The sequence below is a fragment of the Juglans regia genome, chromosome 1 (assembly GCF_001411555.2).
Source record: "Juglans regia cultivar Chandler chromosome 1, Walnut 2.0, whole genome shotgun sequence".
NCBI lineage: Eukaryota > Viridiplantae > Streptophyta > Magnoliopsida > Fagales > Juglandaceae > Juglans > Juglans regia.
The window spans coordinates 32,554,404-32,573,578 of NC_049901.1; the positions used below are offsets into that span (position 1 = coordinate 32,554,404).

General features: G+C 33.7%; 1 protein-coding gene across 1 annotated transcript; it reads left to right on the plus strand.

Moving 5' to 3' along the window:
* The first annotated feature begins 3,525 nt into the window (after positions 1 to 3,525).
* Positions 3,526 to 8,334, plus strand: LOC108990946 (suppressor of mec-8 and unc-52 protein homolog 2). Its single transcript, XM_018965073.2, has 10 exons — positions 3,526 to 3,774; positions 4,009 to 4,199; positions 4,381 to 4,495; positions 4,802 to 4,850; positions 4,974 to 5,063; positions 5,917 to 5,985; positions 6,065 to 6,188; positions 6,555 to 6,913; positions 7,060 to 7,443; positions 7,811 to 8,334. The coding sequence occupies exons 1-10, from the start codon at positions 3,728 to 3,730 to the stop codon at positions 8,087 to 8,089; spliced, it is 1,707 nt and encodes a 568-aa protein (XP_018820618.1). The 5' UTR covers positions 3,526 to 3,727; the 3' UTR covers positions 8,090 to 8,334.
* The last annotated feature ends 10,841 nt before the right edge of the window (positions 8,335 to 19,175 follow it).

The following is a 19,175-nucleotide window of genomic DNA, read 5'->3' on the forward strand; positions in this document are numbered from 1 at the left end:
ATGCAAAGAGGTGCAGGGCTTTATTGGAAAATTTTGAAATAAAAGTGAAGGAGATTTGACACAACTGCACAAAAACATAAAGAGACAAATACTGGAGAAGAAAGGCATCGTGTGAATCAGTGAGGTGCTCAAGCTTACCATGAGAAAAAGCAAAAGTCGTGCGATAACGGATCTGGGTGGCTAGATAGAGATTAGTTACGACAAAGCTTCAGAAGCAGAAAAATATTGTTAGATCGAAGAGAATGACGGTAAAGGAAAACAAAGATATCAGTGTGGTCTTACCGAGAGGATGCCAGAGTGCAACGATGGTGGCTAATGGCTGGAGATCAACGACGACGGAAACTCTGAGCGATAAGTGGGATCTGAGAGGGTCAAAATGGAAGAGAGTATGTGCGACAATTCAAATCACCGAGGGACAACGTGCGGTGGTGGGTTTGGTGAAGATCGAAGGTGGAAAACACTTTGAGAGGCCTCTGTTTGTGGCAAAATATCGAGAGAAGAAAATAACAAAAATAAATTTAGTCTTGATAGTGGTTACGGAGAAGGAATTAGAGAGGAAGTGTGTAAATCGACGAGAACTTACCACGAAAGAGATGGGAAGCGACGAAGTTGGATGGTGATCTACTCCAGTCACGGCTGGGGTCTCCTTCGAATGGGGTGGTGGAGAAGCACGTATTGGCTGAGCTCTATTTTTTTATGTGAAATAGAGGCTCATTTCTCAATTGAGTTTGTGTTGTTTGTTGTGTCAATGTGTTGAGGAGTCAACAGATGGAAAAATATATAGATGGAGATCAGGATTTGACGTGTTTAACCTGTAGTGGTTCGAAGAATTCCCGGTGGGAGGGGGACTCGGTATGGTCATGAGATTAGAGGGATAAGCGTGGAGGAAGTGGTCTTGGCAGTTTGAGTCGTGGGGGAAGTGCAGTTTGAGTTAAACACATTTAAAAACACAAAGAAGTAAAAAATTTGACAGACTCTTAATTCGTAATTAATAATTGATTTAAAAACATTTATGAAACAACTAAAATAAATAAACAGATAAATACTTTGAAAATAATAATAATAATAATAATAATTAGTAAATTTACTTTATTGTCCAAATTTTAAACCTGCATGTTACACTCTGCCTCAGCTTGTGTCCTACATGCCTGGTACCACCCAAGTTTCGGAGGTAGAACAACAACTGTTGACTAGAGATCAAATGTGATGTCTACTGAAAGACAACCTGCACCGTGCACAAGATCGTATGAAAAAATTTGAAGATCTGAAAAAGAATGAGCAAACTTTTAAATAAGGTGATTGGGTTTACCTTCGATCATAGCCGTACTGTTAGACGTTAGTATCACAACGTCGATCTCTCAAGCTAGCAGCCCAGAGGATTGGAGAAGTTGCTTACTGACTCCAACTACTATTATCATCTCAGATCCATCCAGTCTTCCATGTGTCTCAATTGAAATGCAAGTTGGAATCTGCCATGATGGTTCTACCACAGTTACCTCCAATTGATGCAGTCGGTGTCATTAAACCCGAAACAATTGAGGTTCTTAACAGGCAACTTTGTAAGCCCCACAACTGAGTGTTGGTCAAATTATTAGTACGGCGGCCTTTCCACACCTTGTGGGCAAGGTGTTTTGAAGGAAGGAGGGATTGTCACGTATTGAGGTGGCAGCTAGGGCAACACAAGATCAACCAAGACTAGAAGATTCAGACATAAGATTAGGGCAACATACGACTATCGTGGGTCTGATGGGCTAAAGTAGTGATGGGTTAATGCATTGGCCTTTAAATTTGGAAATGAATTGTAATTGCTTTTGGGTTACAAAGCCCACAATTGTAATCGAGCCCATAATGGCTTACGAAGTAGACCCAAGAAGTGTATAAATAGACGATGGACAACATGTAGAGTAATACAAGAAAATTCATATCAATTCTCAATTTCCCTCTTATTCTCTGTCTAATTGTTTCTATTACATATTCTCTCTCTTCTATTTCTTGGTGCGTGTGACACTGGAGTTTCTGTAATTCCTTCAATCAGCTCTTTTTATTTTTCGGTTTTTAATTTTTTTAATTGAAGAATTAGGTGTTTAGTTACACAGATGAAATTATATGAGATGAGATGAAAGTTAAATAAAATATTATTAAAATATCATTTTTATTCTGAAATTTAAAAAAGTTGGATTGTTTATTATATTTTGTGTGGTAATTTGAAAAAGTTATAATGATGAGATGAGATTATTTGTGTAGGGCCTCATTTATTTTCACAATTATTATCATCTCATCATTACAATTTTCTCAAATTTTCACATAAAATAAAATAAATAATTCAATTTTTTTAAATCTTAAAATAAAAATAATATTAAAAAGAGATATTCTAATAATATTTTATTTAACTTTAAATTTTTATCTCAACTTATTTTACCTATAAAAACAAACAAGGCCTACTATTTTTTAGTAACTCAATGTAATTGGAGGTTTCTTTTTTCCAATTTGTTGTAAAAAAGAAAAAAAACTTGTAGCTAGGGGTGTCAAATCGTGTTAACGGATCGTGTTCGTGTCGTGTCAAGACATGTACATTACACTTAACGGGTCAACACGAACACGACCCGTTAAGGATTTCGTGTCAAAATTTCAAACCCGAACACGACACGATAAGATAACAGGTTGACACGACACGATCCGTTCCGTTTCAACCCGTTTACGTTAATGGGTTGAACAGATACGATACGACACGACACGACCCGTTTGATTTAATTGATTTAATTGATTTTATATAAATATTTAAATATAAATAATATCTATAAAAAATAAAAAACTAACTACAAGTCTAAATTTACAATCCAAATAAATATGATCCACACAATTTATAATAATATTCATTATCAAATATAATAAACAAAACATATAATGTTAATATATTAATATTACAATCTCAAATATAATAAAAAATTTAAAATACAGATCTAAACGAATTTAGAATTTGAAGAAGAAAGTGGAGCATCCTCCTTGCTCTTTAGGTTTAAGGGTATAAAGGTAAATTTAATTTTCTTAACGGGTTATAACGGGTTGACCCGTTAGTGACCCGTTAAGCAATCGTGTCATAACAGGTCAACCCGTTTTGACCCGAACCCGTTAAGGCTAAATCCTAACTAGCTTTTATCGTGTCGTGTTCGTATTGAGTTAACGGGTCGTGTCACATATTACCATCCCTACTTGTAGCATCGTCTCTGTTCCTAAACGGGTGTAAATTTTTCGGCCGTTGTTATAGCGCATGCCGAATGGCAAACTTTGACGCAAGAGTTTCATATTGTTCGATCTCTAAAAAAATAAATAAATAAATAAAATAAATGTAATGTATAGTCATGAGGAGTATTAAAATTCTTTTATTGCTGTAAAATCCTTCCCTGTTCCTAAACGGGTGTAAATTTTTCGGATCGGGCCGAAAACGGTGTAAATTTTTCGGACCGGGCCGAAAAAAATCCAGCCCGATCAACAGTCTTATGTTCGGCGGTGTCTTTGTTGGGGGGTATTTTTAACTGATTCAGAATGTTCGGGCCCGCCCCAATCCTGCATTGTTCTTCCTCGCTGGCCTTGCGTTCTCAATGTTGCAAACCCTAACCAGAGAGAAGCTCGAGACTCCTATATCTTCTGACCCATAATGCTGAATTTAAAGCCCTAGCTTCAATTACGCTAGGATTAGGAAGCAAATAATTTGCAATTCGCAATCAAAATGACTTCGTCAAAGAAACATTACAAGGAGAAAGCTGTTCGTCGCAGGTAAGTCCATATGATTCGATCTTCTTTCATCTGTTTCAAAAACCTTGTATGTAGTCTTTGTTCTACTTTACTTATGCGATTAGTAGACTCACTTTATTGGTAATTTGTGATTGGTTTTGGTTTTAGGTAAAGGCATTTCCATATAATTACAATTATATATATATATTTTTTTATAAGTATAATTACAATTATATATATATATATATCTATATATAATGGCTAGGGACCGTGCAGGGAGGAGAAAGCAGAAGAACCGGAACTACCAAAGTACAGAGATCGTGCAAAGGAGCGTAGGGAAGACCAAAATCCTGACTATGAATCTACCGAATTGGGTTCTTTTCATGCTGTTGCTCCTCCTGGAACTGTTGATATCCGCTCAGCTGATGCAAACAAGTTATCTATAGAGAAGAGCAAGTACCTTGGAGGTTCGTCTTATCATCAGAAAGAGATTCTCCGTTTTATATGGTTTTTACTAGTTCCTCTATCTGGGTCTTCGATTTGATGATTGTATCTATGTTCTCGATATATATCGATGACAATGCTCCCCATGAGTAACATAACCAATTTTGTAAGCTTCATATTTTGGTTGCATCTATGTTTGTTCAGGCGATGTGGAACACACACATTTGGTTAAAGGTTTGGATTATGCTTTACTCAACAAAGTAAGAAGCGAGATTGACAAGAAGCCAGATGATGAAGATGATGTTGATGGAAAGTCTAGGTATTTGAATTCTGATTATCACTCTTAAACATGTAACTTCATGCCCTTTTAATTTAAAGAACTGAAATGTTAACAAATTAAGGCTGTTTATATGGATAAATACTGTGAAGTAATAGCTTCTTTAGGAGTCTTATAACGTTCATGAGTTATTATCTAGAGATGATAACTGTTGAAAAAGCACACATTTTGTTGGGACGCTGTTCTGGACACCTGGTGCCAATCAAAAAAAAAAACATGTTCTCCATCAATGTGATTATGGCCTTTCATAATTGTTTGCACTAACACATACTGGTTATTTACCGACAGAGCTTCTAAGGAAGACCAACAATTATCATTTCGAACTGCAACTGCAAAGGTCTGTTGACTTCTTGCAAATAAAGCAGCTATGGAATTGCAGTTTTAGCTTATTTAATGAAAAGGTTCTTGTATCTGTTTTCACTTAAGCCATTTGTATTGATGTCTTGTGTATGTGCTTCAGTCAGTGTATAAATGGATAGTCAAGCCCCAAACTATTGTCAAGTCAAATGAGATGTTTCTTCCTGGTCGAATGGCATTTATTTTCAACATGGTAAGAATATTGTTACTTCTATATGCTAGTCTAGTTTGTAGCAGTCTTAATTACCATGGGGGATGTTAGGAAGCCCCATGTTAGTTCTTCCTGATATAAGCTCCTTTTTTTGACACCACCATGTGTGCTTGTGCAGCTTACTGTATTCATTATAGGTATCTATTGAAATTAGTTTAAGCTTGCTGCCCGGTCCTGTTTAATAAACAGATCTTAGAGTCCGTAGTTTGTAAGAAACCAAAGAAATGCGATGCCACATTTGCACCTTCTATCTTTTTTTTTTAATAAGTAAAAATATTATATATAGATTTGCACCTTCTATCTGCCCATATAATCTACTCTATTCTCCCTCTACTTCTCTGTGATTGATATAAACATCAGATCGACAAATGCTCCTATAAGCCTAGTAAACCCTATATCTTTTCTTTGGTGAGTGAAACCATAGTCTTACTCCTAATACGTTCCACTATCATACCCTCACTGACCATGCCCCTATCTACATCAAACCCTAACCCAAATTCCCCAAACTAGATGTAGAATTTGCAGCATTTAGCTGCTGTCCTGCATCATAGAGGCTTGGGATTAGGATAGGCAACAATATGTGATTATAATGAACAGTGTAGTAAAATACACAGAGGGTAAGGGGCCAAAAAGTATTGAATCGTAAGTTATGTGAAACTTCTGGAGAATTGCATGGTAATATTGTCAGGAAGCTTGTATAAGTGTTATATCTATGGTCTGGCAGACATATTATATGCTAGGACTGGTAGATCTAGCTGCCGCTTTTATGCATGTTTTAATTACCAGTTTGTAAGCTCAATCTCCTGACAGAAATTTCTCTTTTCCTGCATGCTAGGAGGGTGGATATTCTCATGACATTCCAACCACCTTACATCGTAGTAAAGCTGATTGTCCAGTACCTGAGGTCTATATTTTCTTGGCCAATTTCTGAATTTGGCCTCTTATGACATCAGCTTATCTGTATTAGGCTTGTACTTTTGCAGGAAATGGTTACCGTCAGTGTTGATGGTTCTGTGCTGGATCGAATAGCTAAAATTATGTCATATCTTCGTCTTGGTTCTTCTGGGAAGGTTCTCAAGAAGAAGAAGAAAGAGAGGGACGCAAAAGGTAATTGCTACATGCGGCAATGAGATAAGGCTTTCTATCCATCAAAATTATTGTACTTTTAAGCAACATCTGTTTGGTATTCTACCTAAATGCATGCTTGGAGATATGATGCGTTCCAAGATTTTCTATGATCAGTAAAGAGATCAGAAGCTATAGGCGTTTTTTTGTACTTCACATGTGCAAGTCTCATTGTTAATCAGTCCCGTGTACTCGGGCTTTTGCCTGTTATTATTATTAAACTTTGTTTTTTAATAATAATAAAAAAAAAGTCTTATTGTTTATCGTAAACGTACTTTTTGCTTGGACATTTTTCTTGTTTGTATACATGATCAAGGTTGTTTTTGGCCAATTCATTTGTTATTGCAGGAAAGATTTCAGCTTCTGGTTACGAGTATGATGAAGGGGATAAACCTTCAAAGCCTAATGGTGGCATGCCAAAGAATCAAACTGAAAGAGAGTTTGTTCCACCACCTCCACCTCCTCCAAGGAAAAGTCATATTGATTCAAGAGAGAAACAAAACCCCGTGGTTGCTAGAGCAGTAGAGGAGGACATATTTGTTGGTGATGGTGTTGACTATGCTATTCCGGGTAAAGACTTGAGCCAAAGCCCTCTCTCAGAAGACATGGAAGAGTCACCTCGAAATAAGGAAAAGCTTTCCTACTTCACTGAACCTGCTTATGGTCCTGTTCCACCCTCTGGGCTGCCTCAAGAATGGCATGGAATGGTTAGTTGATCCTAGAAAACAGGAAATACCAAACTGAGCTTCCAATTTTGCACTTGGGTTCCCTTTTAAGTTTTTACACTTTTTCTTTAAAATTCTTGGTCCCATCGTCTATGTCAATCTTCTCCATATTGACCTTTTGGTTTCAGAATGGATATGATACAATGCAAACACAAGCATTGGCTGGAGGCTACCAGGGCGAGTGGCAGGACTACCAATATGCTGAACAACTGGCTTACCCTGAGCAATACCTCCAAGCAAACATGCAGACTTATGAAGTAGAAGCAGGTTTAAACAATCTACAGGATCCACGCTTTATGACCCAAGAAGAGAAGGATCGGGGCTTAGGATCAGTGTTTAAACGGGATGATCAGAGACTTCAACAATTGAGGGAGAAAGATGCTCGAGAAAAGGATCCCAACTTCATTTCTGAGAGCTATTCTGAATGTTACCCTGGATATCAAGAATATAACCGTGAGATTGTAGATAGTGATGATGAAGATGACTTGTCAAAAATGGATATGGGTGGACGAGTAAGTAATTTTTCTTAAGAAAAAGAAATTGTTTGGTTTTGCATATGAGCATATGTTATGATTTAAGCATAAATTGAATGACAGCCCTTTTAGTTGCTTCCTATTAAGTGAATGAAAGAATAAATTGAATGACAGCTCTTTTAGTTGCTCCTATTAAGTGAATGAAAGAATTTATTAACAAAATTATATGCTTCTATCCTGAAAAATGTGCATCTAGAACTTTGTTGAGGACCTAACATGTTTCAACGCTGCTTCGCCTTATTCATTTTCAACTAAACTTTTTAAGAAATGGTTACTATTATGTGGCTGGTATGTATGTGGATGTAACAATTGATGCTTATTACATTGTTGAAACACTGTTCAACAGGCAAAGGGTCGTCTTCATAGGTGGGACTTTGAGACAGAAGAAGAATGGGCTACATACAATGAACAGAAAGAAGCAATGCCGAAAGCTGCATTCCAGTTTGGTGTGAAGATGCAAGACGGTCGGAAGACACGGAAGCAAAACAGGGACCAGAAGCTCAATAATGAGCTCCACCAGATTAACAAGATACTTGCTAAAAAGAAAATGGAGAAGGATATGAATGGTGATGGTGGCCACAGTTATGACGATGATTCACAACCTGGAAAGAAGCTTAGAATTTGAGACTGGGGAATTGATCTCCACATATTAATAGCTCTGAGCAGATTTTCGTTTCTAGTTTGGAAGGTGTAGGTACTCTTAATTTTATTGTACGAATACATATAAGCATTTCCAGTTCCTTTTACTTTGCTAGCCTCGAGGTTTTATTTTCTTCTGTTCATAATTGGAGTTTAGACACTCTGAAATGTTGGTTGTATATAATGGGTAGTTCAGATTCATCAAAGGATTCGGACTAAGGCATTATTTAATTACACAGACCAGACGAGACAAAAAATATGTGAATGATAGTGAGATAATTGTGAATAGTAATTAAATTATTTGAGTTAAAATATTTTATGTGGTTTTAAAAAAAATGAGAGAAAAATTTGAATAAAAATATTATAAAATTAAAATATTATTAGGATATAATTTTTTAATATTATTTTTATTTTGAAATTAAAAAAATTGAATTATGTTTTATATTTTGTTCAGAAGTTTGATAAAGTTGTAATGATTAGGTAATGATTAAATAAAAAAATTAAAAATTAAAAATTAAAAATATATTTAGATGGTATTTAAATATTAAAATAAAATAGATGAAATTAGTTGAAATAAGTAGCCTAAACATCTCGATACCTTACTTTTTTTTAAGAGCAATGATACCTTTTTCTTTTTAAGAGCAATGTTACGTAGTCCCTAAATGACAACTTATTATAAGTTTAGTTAATTTTATTTTTAATTTTTTTTTAAATTATAATAATATTTTTATTAAAATTATATTTTTTTTTACTTAATAAAAAATTTTTATATACCATCTCTAAATAGAAATTATAAATAAATTTTTTCTTTTTTAATGAGAATTCCATTAGGCGCAGTTGTTTGTGGATTGACAGACGTGGCGGTGTCATGTCCGATCGGTCAACAGTCAATTGATGTGGCATCTCACGTTTAGAGTTGGGTCAGGTTTGAAGAGAGAGATGAGTTGAACACGTCATCTCATTTCGAGATTGTTTATAATTTTCTTTTTAAATTATATTTAAATATAAAATATTTTTTAATTTTAAGTTTTTAAGTTTTTAAATTTTTTATTTAATTATTACAAATATTTTAAACTATCAAACTAACACAAACAATAAATTTTTTCAAATTTTAAAATAAAATTATACTCAAATAATTTTCTTTAACTCTACAATATTTTTATTTAAGTTTTTTTTAAATTATTTTTTAAAATCTAATCAAATATCTTAACTCAAATCATTTCATTACAATTTATAAACAATTTAATTATTATTCAATTTTCATTTAATTTTATTATCTAAACATGCCCTCAAAGTGACATATGACACTTTAAAATTTTATTATGGATAAATATTATATATATATTTATATATATTATCATTGCACTTGCCCCCAAAACTGTGGTACTGCCAGTTGGGTCAAAGTTATAGAACCATCAATCTTTAGGCACACGAGAAGCAATGTCTCCAAGCATCTTGATTATTAATGAGTAGTTTTAGGCTAATGTTTCCTAGTGCTACAAATGAGGCTCAGTTCAGACTAAAGTCAATATGAACTATTGGACTGGTGACTTTGTTATTGTTGATATTCTCTATATACAAATGTCTAAGAAATAGCACTCTGTCTAAACAAAGACTCAACCTCACCCTTCATATAAATGGAAAACTCAACCTCTAAGGACAAACTGTCCAAGAGACAAATTCCTTTTTTTATTTTTACTATACAATAAGAAAAATAAGAATGAAAAAATGATGGATTATAGTTTGGACCAACTCCGGTAAACTTTGACAGCGTGTGAAGGCAACAAGTTGGTCTCTTTCAGCCACAAAAATCAGATTTGAAAAGATCTGGTGGTGGCGATTTCGGTGATCCTGCGCATGTGGTGAGAAGAGCTATCGGAATGGGTGGCACGTGAGGACCACTCACAGTTGTGAGCGGTGCGTGAGGAATATGCACAAGGATTTTTGCAAAACTGTCACTATCCTCCAAACGATTTGTAGTCTGGGAGTCTTCTTGTGCTACACATGTCTATCGAGGGTTGTCGAAAAATGGTAGATATGAATTTTTCGTCCTTGAATGGACGAAAAATAAACTAAGGAGGGAAGAAGAGGGAGAAGGAGGAAGAGAAAGGAGAAATAAGGGAATGAGAGGGGGAAGGAGGAGGAAGCTGAGGCCTCCTCATCCGGCAAAACTCAGATATGAAGGCTTTTTTTTTTTTTTTTTTTTGAGTGAGAGAAAGGGTAGCAGAAACACCTCTGTTTTGGTTTGAGATATAAGATTCAAATATGTAAATTTCGCTTACAAATTAAATCCTTCATCATTAACATCACGAATTAAAGTTATTCTTTTAATTCTTTTATTCTTTTATTCTTTTATTCATCTTTGTATCACATGTTAGAGCATTTTGATTGGATGAGCTAAAGTTAAAAGACATTTTTTATGAATGTAAGAGAAATTTGACTTTTAATTATTCCATTCAAATAAATCTCCACATTGGAATAGCTATTTTTTCATTATGTAATAATAAAATAATTTAAGATGAATTTCACTTTAATTATTCACATCAAATCTCCACATTAAATTATACATTTATTTATTATATAGTAATGAATAACTAATAATTTTAAAAATATTTAATTTTTTTAATTATTAATTTTTTTAATTTTATCATATTTTACTATTCTACCTATTATATATTAATTAATAATCATATTCTTATTAAATTAATATATCACTAACTCAAATTAATATATCAATTTCAAAAATATTTTAATTTTTTTAATTATGAAATTTTTTTTATTTTGTTATATTTTACTATTCATAATATTATATTTTAATTAGTAATCATATTCTAATTAAATTATGGATTAAAAATAGAAAATAGAAAGAAATTGATGGAGATCTCAGGAGAGAGAAACATATGATAGAAAATGGATTTGATGAATAAATAGTATCTTTCAAATTTGGAAATAACTTTAGAAGTTATTGTAACTATATTCCAAATAGAATATAGCTATTCCAATGTGATACATTTTATAGTTCAATAGTTAAATTTTCATTGGATTTAGCTTTTAGCTAATCCAATGAGAGTTGAGAGTGCTCTTAGTCACATATATTTTCTTTCTTCATGCACTACTATAAATACCGGTTATTATACAAAAATGTAATATAACACTTCATTTTCAGCCTTTTATTCTTTTTCCTCCAAAAGCTTCTCTGTCTCAACTTTTGCTCTACTAGGGTTTCATCTCTTGCCGTGCTATGCCTTCGTCCATTTGTATTTTGATAGGGTTTACATTTTACATGGTATTATATGTCCTTTTTTTATTGCTTCCATGGCGTCGTTGCACAAATCTATCACCAAGGATGTCACTTCTCCTTATTTTCTTCATCCTAGTGATAGTCCTGGTGTTCTTTTGGTCACGCAGCCTCTTCTCGGTGTGAACTACCATGATTGGTCTCATTCGATGTCTATGGCCCTCTTGGTGAAGAATAAGCTTGGATTCGTTGATGGATTATTCCTAAACCTTCGGATCCAACAAATTATCTCCTTTCTCCATGGCTCCAATGTAACAATATGGCGATATCTTAAATGTTAAACTCTGTTTCTCCTGAAATTTCTTTTAGTATCTTGTCTATTACAACTACTTGTAAGATCTGGTTAGATCTTAAGGAACGATTTTCTCAAAAAAATGGGCCTCGCATTTTTCAGTTGCAGAAATCGATTTTCTCTCTTTCTCAAGGTTCTCTTTCTGTAAGTAATTATTTTACTCGTCTTAAGAGCATTTGGAATGAACTTACTAATTACAAATTTGTTCCCACTTGTTCTTGTGGAGCTGTATGAACGTTGAACTTCTATGTTCAACATGAACGTGTTTTACAATTTTTGATGGGATTGAATGAATCCTTTGCACCTGCTCGTGCATAGATTCTACTTATGGAGCCTCTGCCTCCTCTTAATAAAGTTTTTTCTCTTGTTTTACAAGAGGAACAACAACGAGAAATCTCTTATGTTTCTATTTCCCCTGTTGATTCACATGTTTTTGTTTCTCAAAATGATGCACCTAGATCTGTTAAATCCTTTTCTAAGAATGATGAACCCGTTTGTAAACACTATGGAATTACTGGTCATGTGATTGAAAAATGTTACAAGTTGCATGGCTTTTCCTCAGACTTCAAACCGAAATAGAGGCAACAGTCTATGGCTAATAATGTTGTCCTCAGTGATAGCAATTCCTCGATTGTTTCTCCTTTTTCCTTGACTGAGGCTCAGTATCAACAGCTTCTAAATCTGCTTCATCCTTCTAAATCTGCTGATGAAGTTCCTTCTGATGTTAATGCAGTTGTTTCAAATAATTTTTCTGGTATTATTTTTTCTCGAAATAATACTCGTTCTGTTTTTTCTATTACTCAGTCTACTACATTTAATTCAAATTCTTGGATTCTTGATACTAGAGCCACTAATCATATAGTTCATTCTATTGATTGTTTTACATTTATTCCAATTCTGTTAATACTTCTATGAAGCTTCCTAATGGTCAATCTGTGTTTGTTACACACATTGGCTCTATTTCTATTTCTGAACATCTTGTTTTACATAATGTTCTATGTGTTCCAACTTTTAAATTCAAATTGATTTCCATTAGCAAGTTAACACTATCACTAACTTGCTACTTTCTGTTTTCCTTTGACATTTGTCTAATACAGGACTTGATTCATTGGAGATTGATTGGAGTGGGTAGATTGCAGGGAAGCCTTTATATACTACAACAATCAGTCCTTTCTATTTCTAAACCTATTTTTTTTTCTAGTATATATGCTGGTTGTTTACCTGTAATAATATCTTCACATGTTTGCTCCATTTCTTCCAAATGCTCTAATTATGAGCTTTGACATAATAGATTTGATTATCTTTCTAATTCTAGGATGCTATTTGTGAATAATTTTGTTCCTAAATTGACTGTTCCATGCAATCTTTGTATGATTTGTCCTTTAGCTAAACAAATGAAATTTCATTTTCCTAATAATGTTCATTTGTCTGATGCTTCTTTTGATCTTGTTCATCATAATGTTTGGGGACTATATTTTGTACCTAATATTGAAGGTTACAAATGTTTTTTTACTATTGTTGATGATTCAACTCGTGCTACATGGCTTTATCTTCTTAAGCACAAATATGAAATTTCACATATTTTTAGATTTTTTTATAAAATGGTTAAAACACAATCCCATTTAAAAATAAAATCACTTCGCACTGATCATGGCATTGAATTTTCATTTGCTCCTTTTTTGCATTCTAAAGGAATCATACATCATCATAGTTGTATTGAGACTCCTCAACAAAACTCTGTTTTAGAGAGAAAATATCAACACATTCTTAATATAGCTAGAACGATGATGATTCAGTCACATCTGCCGATTAAATTTTGGAGTGATGTTGTTTTAACAACAACTTATCTCATTAATAGGCTTCCTACTCCTCTTTTAAAACAAAATCTCAAAAAAATTCTCTTTTTGAGATTTTGTTCAAAACTTCTCCCTCTTATGCTCATTTAAGAACCTTTGGTCGTCTTTGTTTTGCTTCAACTCTACAAAGATCTCGAACCAAATTTGATCCTAAAGCTTGAACTTATATTTTTCTTGGTTATCCTTTTGAGATAAAAGGTTACAAACTTCTTGATTTAAAAACTAATCAATCTTTTATCTCAAGAAAATATTTTCCTTTTACTTCTCAAAACACTACTAATTTTTCTTCTATTGTACCTTTTGTTTTTCCAGTTGAATGTTCAACTTTAGATTCTTTAACTGTGCCTTCAACAACACCTTCTGCTGATTCATCTCTTAACTCCTCTTCACCTTCACATTCAAATGATTCTTCTGTTCAGTCTTCTTCCCCAATTTCTGTCATTGTATCATTATCTTCTGACCTCCCTAGAAGATCTTCTGAGTAAAAAAGGTACCTGGTTATTTGCAGAATTTTCATTGCAATTCCTCTTCTACACACTCCACATCAGATCCTTCAATAATTTATAATTAATCAGGTTCTTCTTCCCTTTTGTCTTCATCTCCTAAATACAATATTTTCAATTTTCTATCTTGTGCTAATATTTCTCATTCATATAAATCATTTGTCATGTCCATTTGTGTCAATACTAAAACTGAGTTCTATCATCAAGCTGTCAAGCACTCTCATTGGAGAGATGCCATGTCAGTTGAGATTGCAGCCTTGGAAATTAATAATACATGGACTGTTACTATTTTACCTCCTAGTAAGCTGCAAGTGAGTTTATAAGATTAAGTACCATGCTGATGGTTCAATTAAAAGATATAAGGTAAGGTTGATTGCCAAGGGTTATACCCAAACTGAAGGATTGAATTATTCTAAAACTGTTTCACCTGTTGCTAAAATGACTACTGTTAGAACTCTTTTAGTCATTGCTGCTGTGAAAGGTTGGCATCTTACACAACTTGATGTAAATAATATTTTTTTTGCATTGGGACTTATCCGAAGAAGTGTACATGGTTTTACCTCCTACCTTTCAAGTTAAAGGGGAGTCACAAGTTTGCAAGTTGAATAAATCACTCTATGGTTTGAAACAGGCCTCACAGCAGTGGTTCTCCAAGTTTTCAACTTCTATACTTAGTATGAGTTTTCAGCAATCAAAAGATGATTATTCTCTTTTTACTAAAACTGATGGTTCGTCTTTTATTGCCCTTCTTATCTATGTTGATGATATTTTCATTGCTAATAATGATATGAAATCTGCTAAGCTTTTAAAGTCCTTGCTTGATGAGAAGTTTAAGCTTAAGGACCTTAGTAAGTTCAAATATTTCCTTGGTTTAGAAGTGGCTCGGTCTCCTCCTGGTATCTCTTTGTGTCAAAGAAAATATTCTTTGAAGATTCTTCAAGATGCTAGTTTACTTGCTTCTAAACCTGTTGCATTTCCTATGGAACAAAATATTAAGTTGAGTAAGGATGTGGGAGACTTGTTGCTTGACCCTACAATTTATAGAAGACTTGTAGGTCAACTTCTTTACCTCACATTAACTTAGCCAAACTTATGTTATTCTGTCAATAGGCTTAGCTAATACATAGCTCAGCCTAGACAGGCTCATTTAAAAGCAGCCTACAGAACTTCACAATATATCAAAGGCATTCCTGGTCATGGTCTTTTCTTCCCAGTTGCCAATACATTATCTCTCAAAGCTTTTGCTGATTCTGATTGGGCCTCTTGTCTTGATAGTAGAAGATCTACAAGTGGTTATTGTGTTTTTTCTTGGGGATTCTTTGGTTTTCTGGAAGACAAAGAAACAAACCACTATTTCTAGATATTCTGCAGAGGCTGAGTATAGATCCATGGCTTCTACCACTTGTGAAATCATTTGGTTTCTCACTCTCTTATCTGATTTTGGTATCTCTCATACTCATCGCTACCCATCCAGTCTTCCATGAAAGAACAAAACACATTGAGCTGGATTGTCATTTTATTCGGGAAAAAAATTCAAACTGGAGTTATCAAGACTTTTCACTTAGCTTCTAGTCATCAACTTGCTGATGTGTTAACCAAACATCTTGGTTTTCAACAATTTCATCACTTAGTTTTCAAGATGGGATTTCATTCTATATACTCTCCATCTTGGAGTGGGTATCACGAATTAAAGTTATTCTTTAATTCTTTTATTCATCTTTGTATCACATGTTAGTCACATATATTTTTATTTCTTCATGTACTACTATAAATACCAGTCACAATACACAGATTTAATATAACAATTCATTTTCAGCATTTTATTCTTTTTCCTCCATAAGCTTCTCTGTCTCGACTTTTACTCTACTAGGGTTTCATCCTTTTCCGTGCTATGCTTTCGTCCTTTGTATTCTGATAGGGTTTATATTTTACAATTAACAACATACAGCGTATTTACTCCATACTGACTTATAAATATAATTTTTTTCATTAGCAAAATCTACTCTTTAGTTATTGTCTGTTATTATTTTGGTTGAGAATTATCCTAGTTGTATTCTACAAATTAGTTTTGAAGCTGGTCTGCCTTGTTCTTAGATAGTATAAGGTTGTTTCTTAATAAAAATAAAATATTACAGTCTCAATTTAAAAACAAAACATATCAGAGTCCGAAACGATAAGAATGAATTAGTAGGAGTGAGAGACAATTTGAGGTAGTCACATGTAAGCCTCTTAACTAGGGGTGTAAACTCAAATCGGAAAACTGGAAAACCGGTCCGGACCGGACCAAACCGGACTGGTTTTACCGGTTTTGAATTGGTCCGGTTCGGAACCGGTTTTTAAAATGTAAAAACCGACTGGTTCCGGTCTGGAATTTTTTGGACTGGACCGGACCGGTTGATTAAAAAAAATAATAATAATATTTTTATATATAATTTTTATACAAAATATTTTATATATATTAAATATTAATATATATAAGTTTTATATATAATGTATAATTATAAATTTTTATGTGAAATTTTTATATATAATATATATAATTATATATATTCATATATGAAATAATTTCTTATTATAATTTATAAATTATTACATAAAATGTTAATACTAAATCACTAAAAGTTTATAATTAATATTAATATATAACTTATAACTATACCAATAGTCTAATATTAATACTATTATATAGGCTAATATATTAATAAAAGTATAAAACAATTTTTTTTAAATCATTTTTTTTTATAAACAAATTTTTAATGACAAATTGTGAAACTTACATTTAAAAAAAATTGGAAAACCGGATCGGACCGGACTGGAAACTAGTAAAACCGGAAGTATCGGTTTGGGAGGGTAACCGGTGCGTAATCGGTTTTGAAAAATACAAAACCGGTACATATCGGTTCGATCCTAGATTTTATCTAAAACCGGACCGGACCGGACCGGTTACACCTCTACTCTTAACAAACACGTGATTTTAATTAGTTTTGAAGTAACACAACGTTTTGCAAACGACAAGATCTATATCGAAAATCTAGGAAAACAAAATATAGAAACCAAAAAGGCATGATTTGATTTGTGAGATTCAAATTTCTAAATTTTTCTTACAAATTAAATGTTGCAACATCAACATTATGCAGTGTATGTAGTCCACACACTACAAGGGGAAATACCTTTACCGGCAATTCAATTTCGCTGGCAAAACCAACAAAATCGCCGCCTATCACCTTTCCCAGCAATTTATAAATCGCTGGACATTCGCCGGTATTAAAACTCCACTTTTGATCTACTCCAACGAAAGCCAAAAATCGCCGACAAAGATTTTTTTCCCGACGAATTAAATTCGCCGCAAATAGTGCCTTTAATCGCTGCAATTTCAAGATACGATTTAGCTGTTAATTGTTGGCAAAGATTAATTCCAGAGATTCATTTTTGTCGCTAAAAGAGCAAAAATCGCCACAATAGAAATAATGGTTTTGAAATAACAATTGCAACGATAAAATTCCGCCGATGTAGCTTAATGCCAGCGATTTTCACATCGCTGCAATTGAGTTATTGCTTGGGGAACACATTTGCAGCGATCAGAACATCGCTGGTAATACCTCAATTACGACAACGATAAAATCGCCGTCCAGCGATTTATGAATAGCTGGGAAATGTGATAGGCGGCTATTTTGTTGGTTTTGTTAGCGAAATTGAATTGCCAGTAAAGGTATTTCCCCTTGTAGTGCCGGTTGATAGAGAATATCTCAACATATATACGACATATGAAAAATTTAACCCTGTTAGATCTTGCTTAAGAAAGAAGCAAAACTATATATAACATAGATGTTACATGTGACGCCCTTAAATTCCGCTTGGAATCGGACGGACATTTGAAGCGTCGAGACATGCAACACAAGGTTACCTGCCCCCGTTCATGACATATAAGATGCAATATTTCTAACATGCATCTAGCATTATACAATATTCGCAGCGGATAATTTTTTTCTTCAGCAATACTATGCACTAAACCGAAATATCCCAAATACTTAAAACATACTTCATACATAATTATGTACTAAACAACTGAGATCACAACACTAGTCCAAAATGGTTGTGATCAAAAGAGTGTTGGAGATTGAACACCACAAATACAAGTAGTAATGAGGTAACTACTGTACTACCATCTACGTCACACCATTGTTTAGTCGATCATTTCCAATTGGTCGATTCTCGATTCTCCTTCAGATCCTGTAACAAAATCTACCATTCGGGGGAAATGGTAGTTGGGACTACCACAGTGAGATTTGATTACAAATTTCAGCAAGTTAACAGGAAACTTCCACACAGGTTAATGATGCATGCATGGCAGTAAAAGCATAAATGCATAATCAAATTATAAGTAATCATAGCATAACTTGACATACAACATAACATAATTGGCATAAATTAAGTTGAAATTGAAGCTTAGCATGAACGTGATTTAAAACATAACATGGACTTGAAACATAGCATGAGCGTGAACTTGAAACATAACATGGACTTGAAACATAACATGAGCGTGAACTTGAAACATAATATGGACTTGAAACATAACATGAACGTGAACATATATAATTTGAACATGAACTTGAACATAACTTGAACCTGAGCATGACATAACATAAATGTGAACTTGGAACATAACGTGAACGTGAACATAACATAACATGAACTTGAAACATATTCTTGTCTCATGGGATTACCATGATTGCGTGAACGTAAATTTGAACATAACATAACGTGAAACATGACTTGAACGTTTTTTTTTTTTTTTGAACATAATACAACTTTCATTAACAACAAGAGTCAGTCATTACATAATTTTTCCATCATAATATCGCTAGCTATTACCACAGGACAGTCCTCCATCCAAACCTTCTCCTCTCCAACATTGAAGGCTAATCTTGCAAGTTTGTGTGCAATGTTGTTTGCCTCTTTATACACAAACCGTACATCCCAATTCATTCTCCCATACATAACTCTCCTCACATCATCAATTATACAACCATATTCAGCCCCTATTTCACAACCATATTCAGCCCCTATTGAACATAAAATAACGTGAAACATGACTTGAACTTGGAATCTTATTCAATAGACTT

Bases quoted from the DNA above. Each gene is read 5' to 3' on its own strand.
- LOC108990946 (XM_018965073.2), top strand. From the start codon at position 3,728: ATGACTTCGTCAAAGAAACATTACAAGGAGAAAGCTGTTCGTCGCAG. The intron at 4,200-4,380 runs GTTCGTCTTATC...ATGTTTGTTCAG, and splicing joins GAAGAGCAAGTACCTTGGAG to GCGATGTGGAACACACACAT. The intron at 4,496-4,801 runs GTATTTGAATTC...ATTTACCGACAG, and splicing joins GATGTTGATGGAAAGTCTAG to AGCTTCTAAGGAAGACCAAC.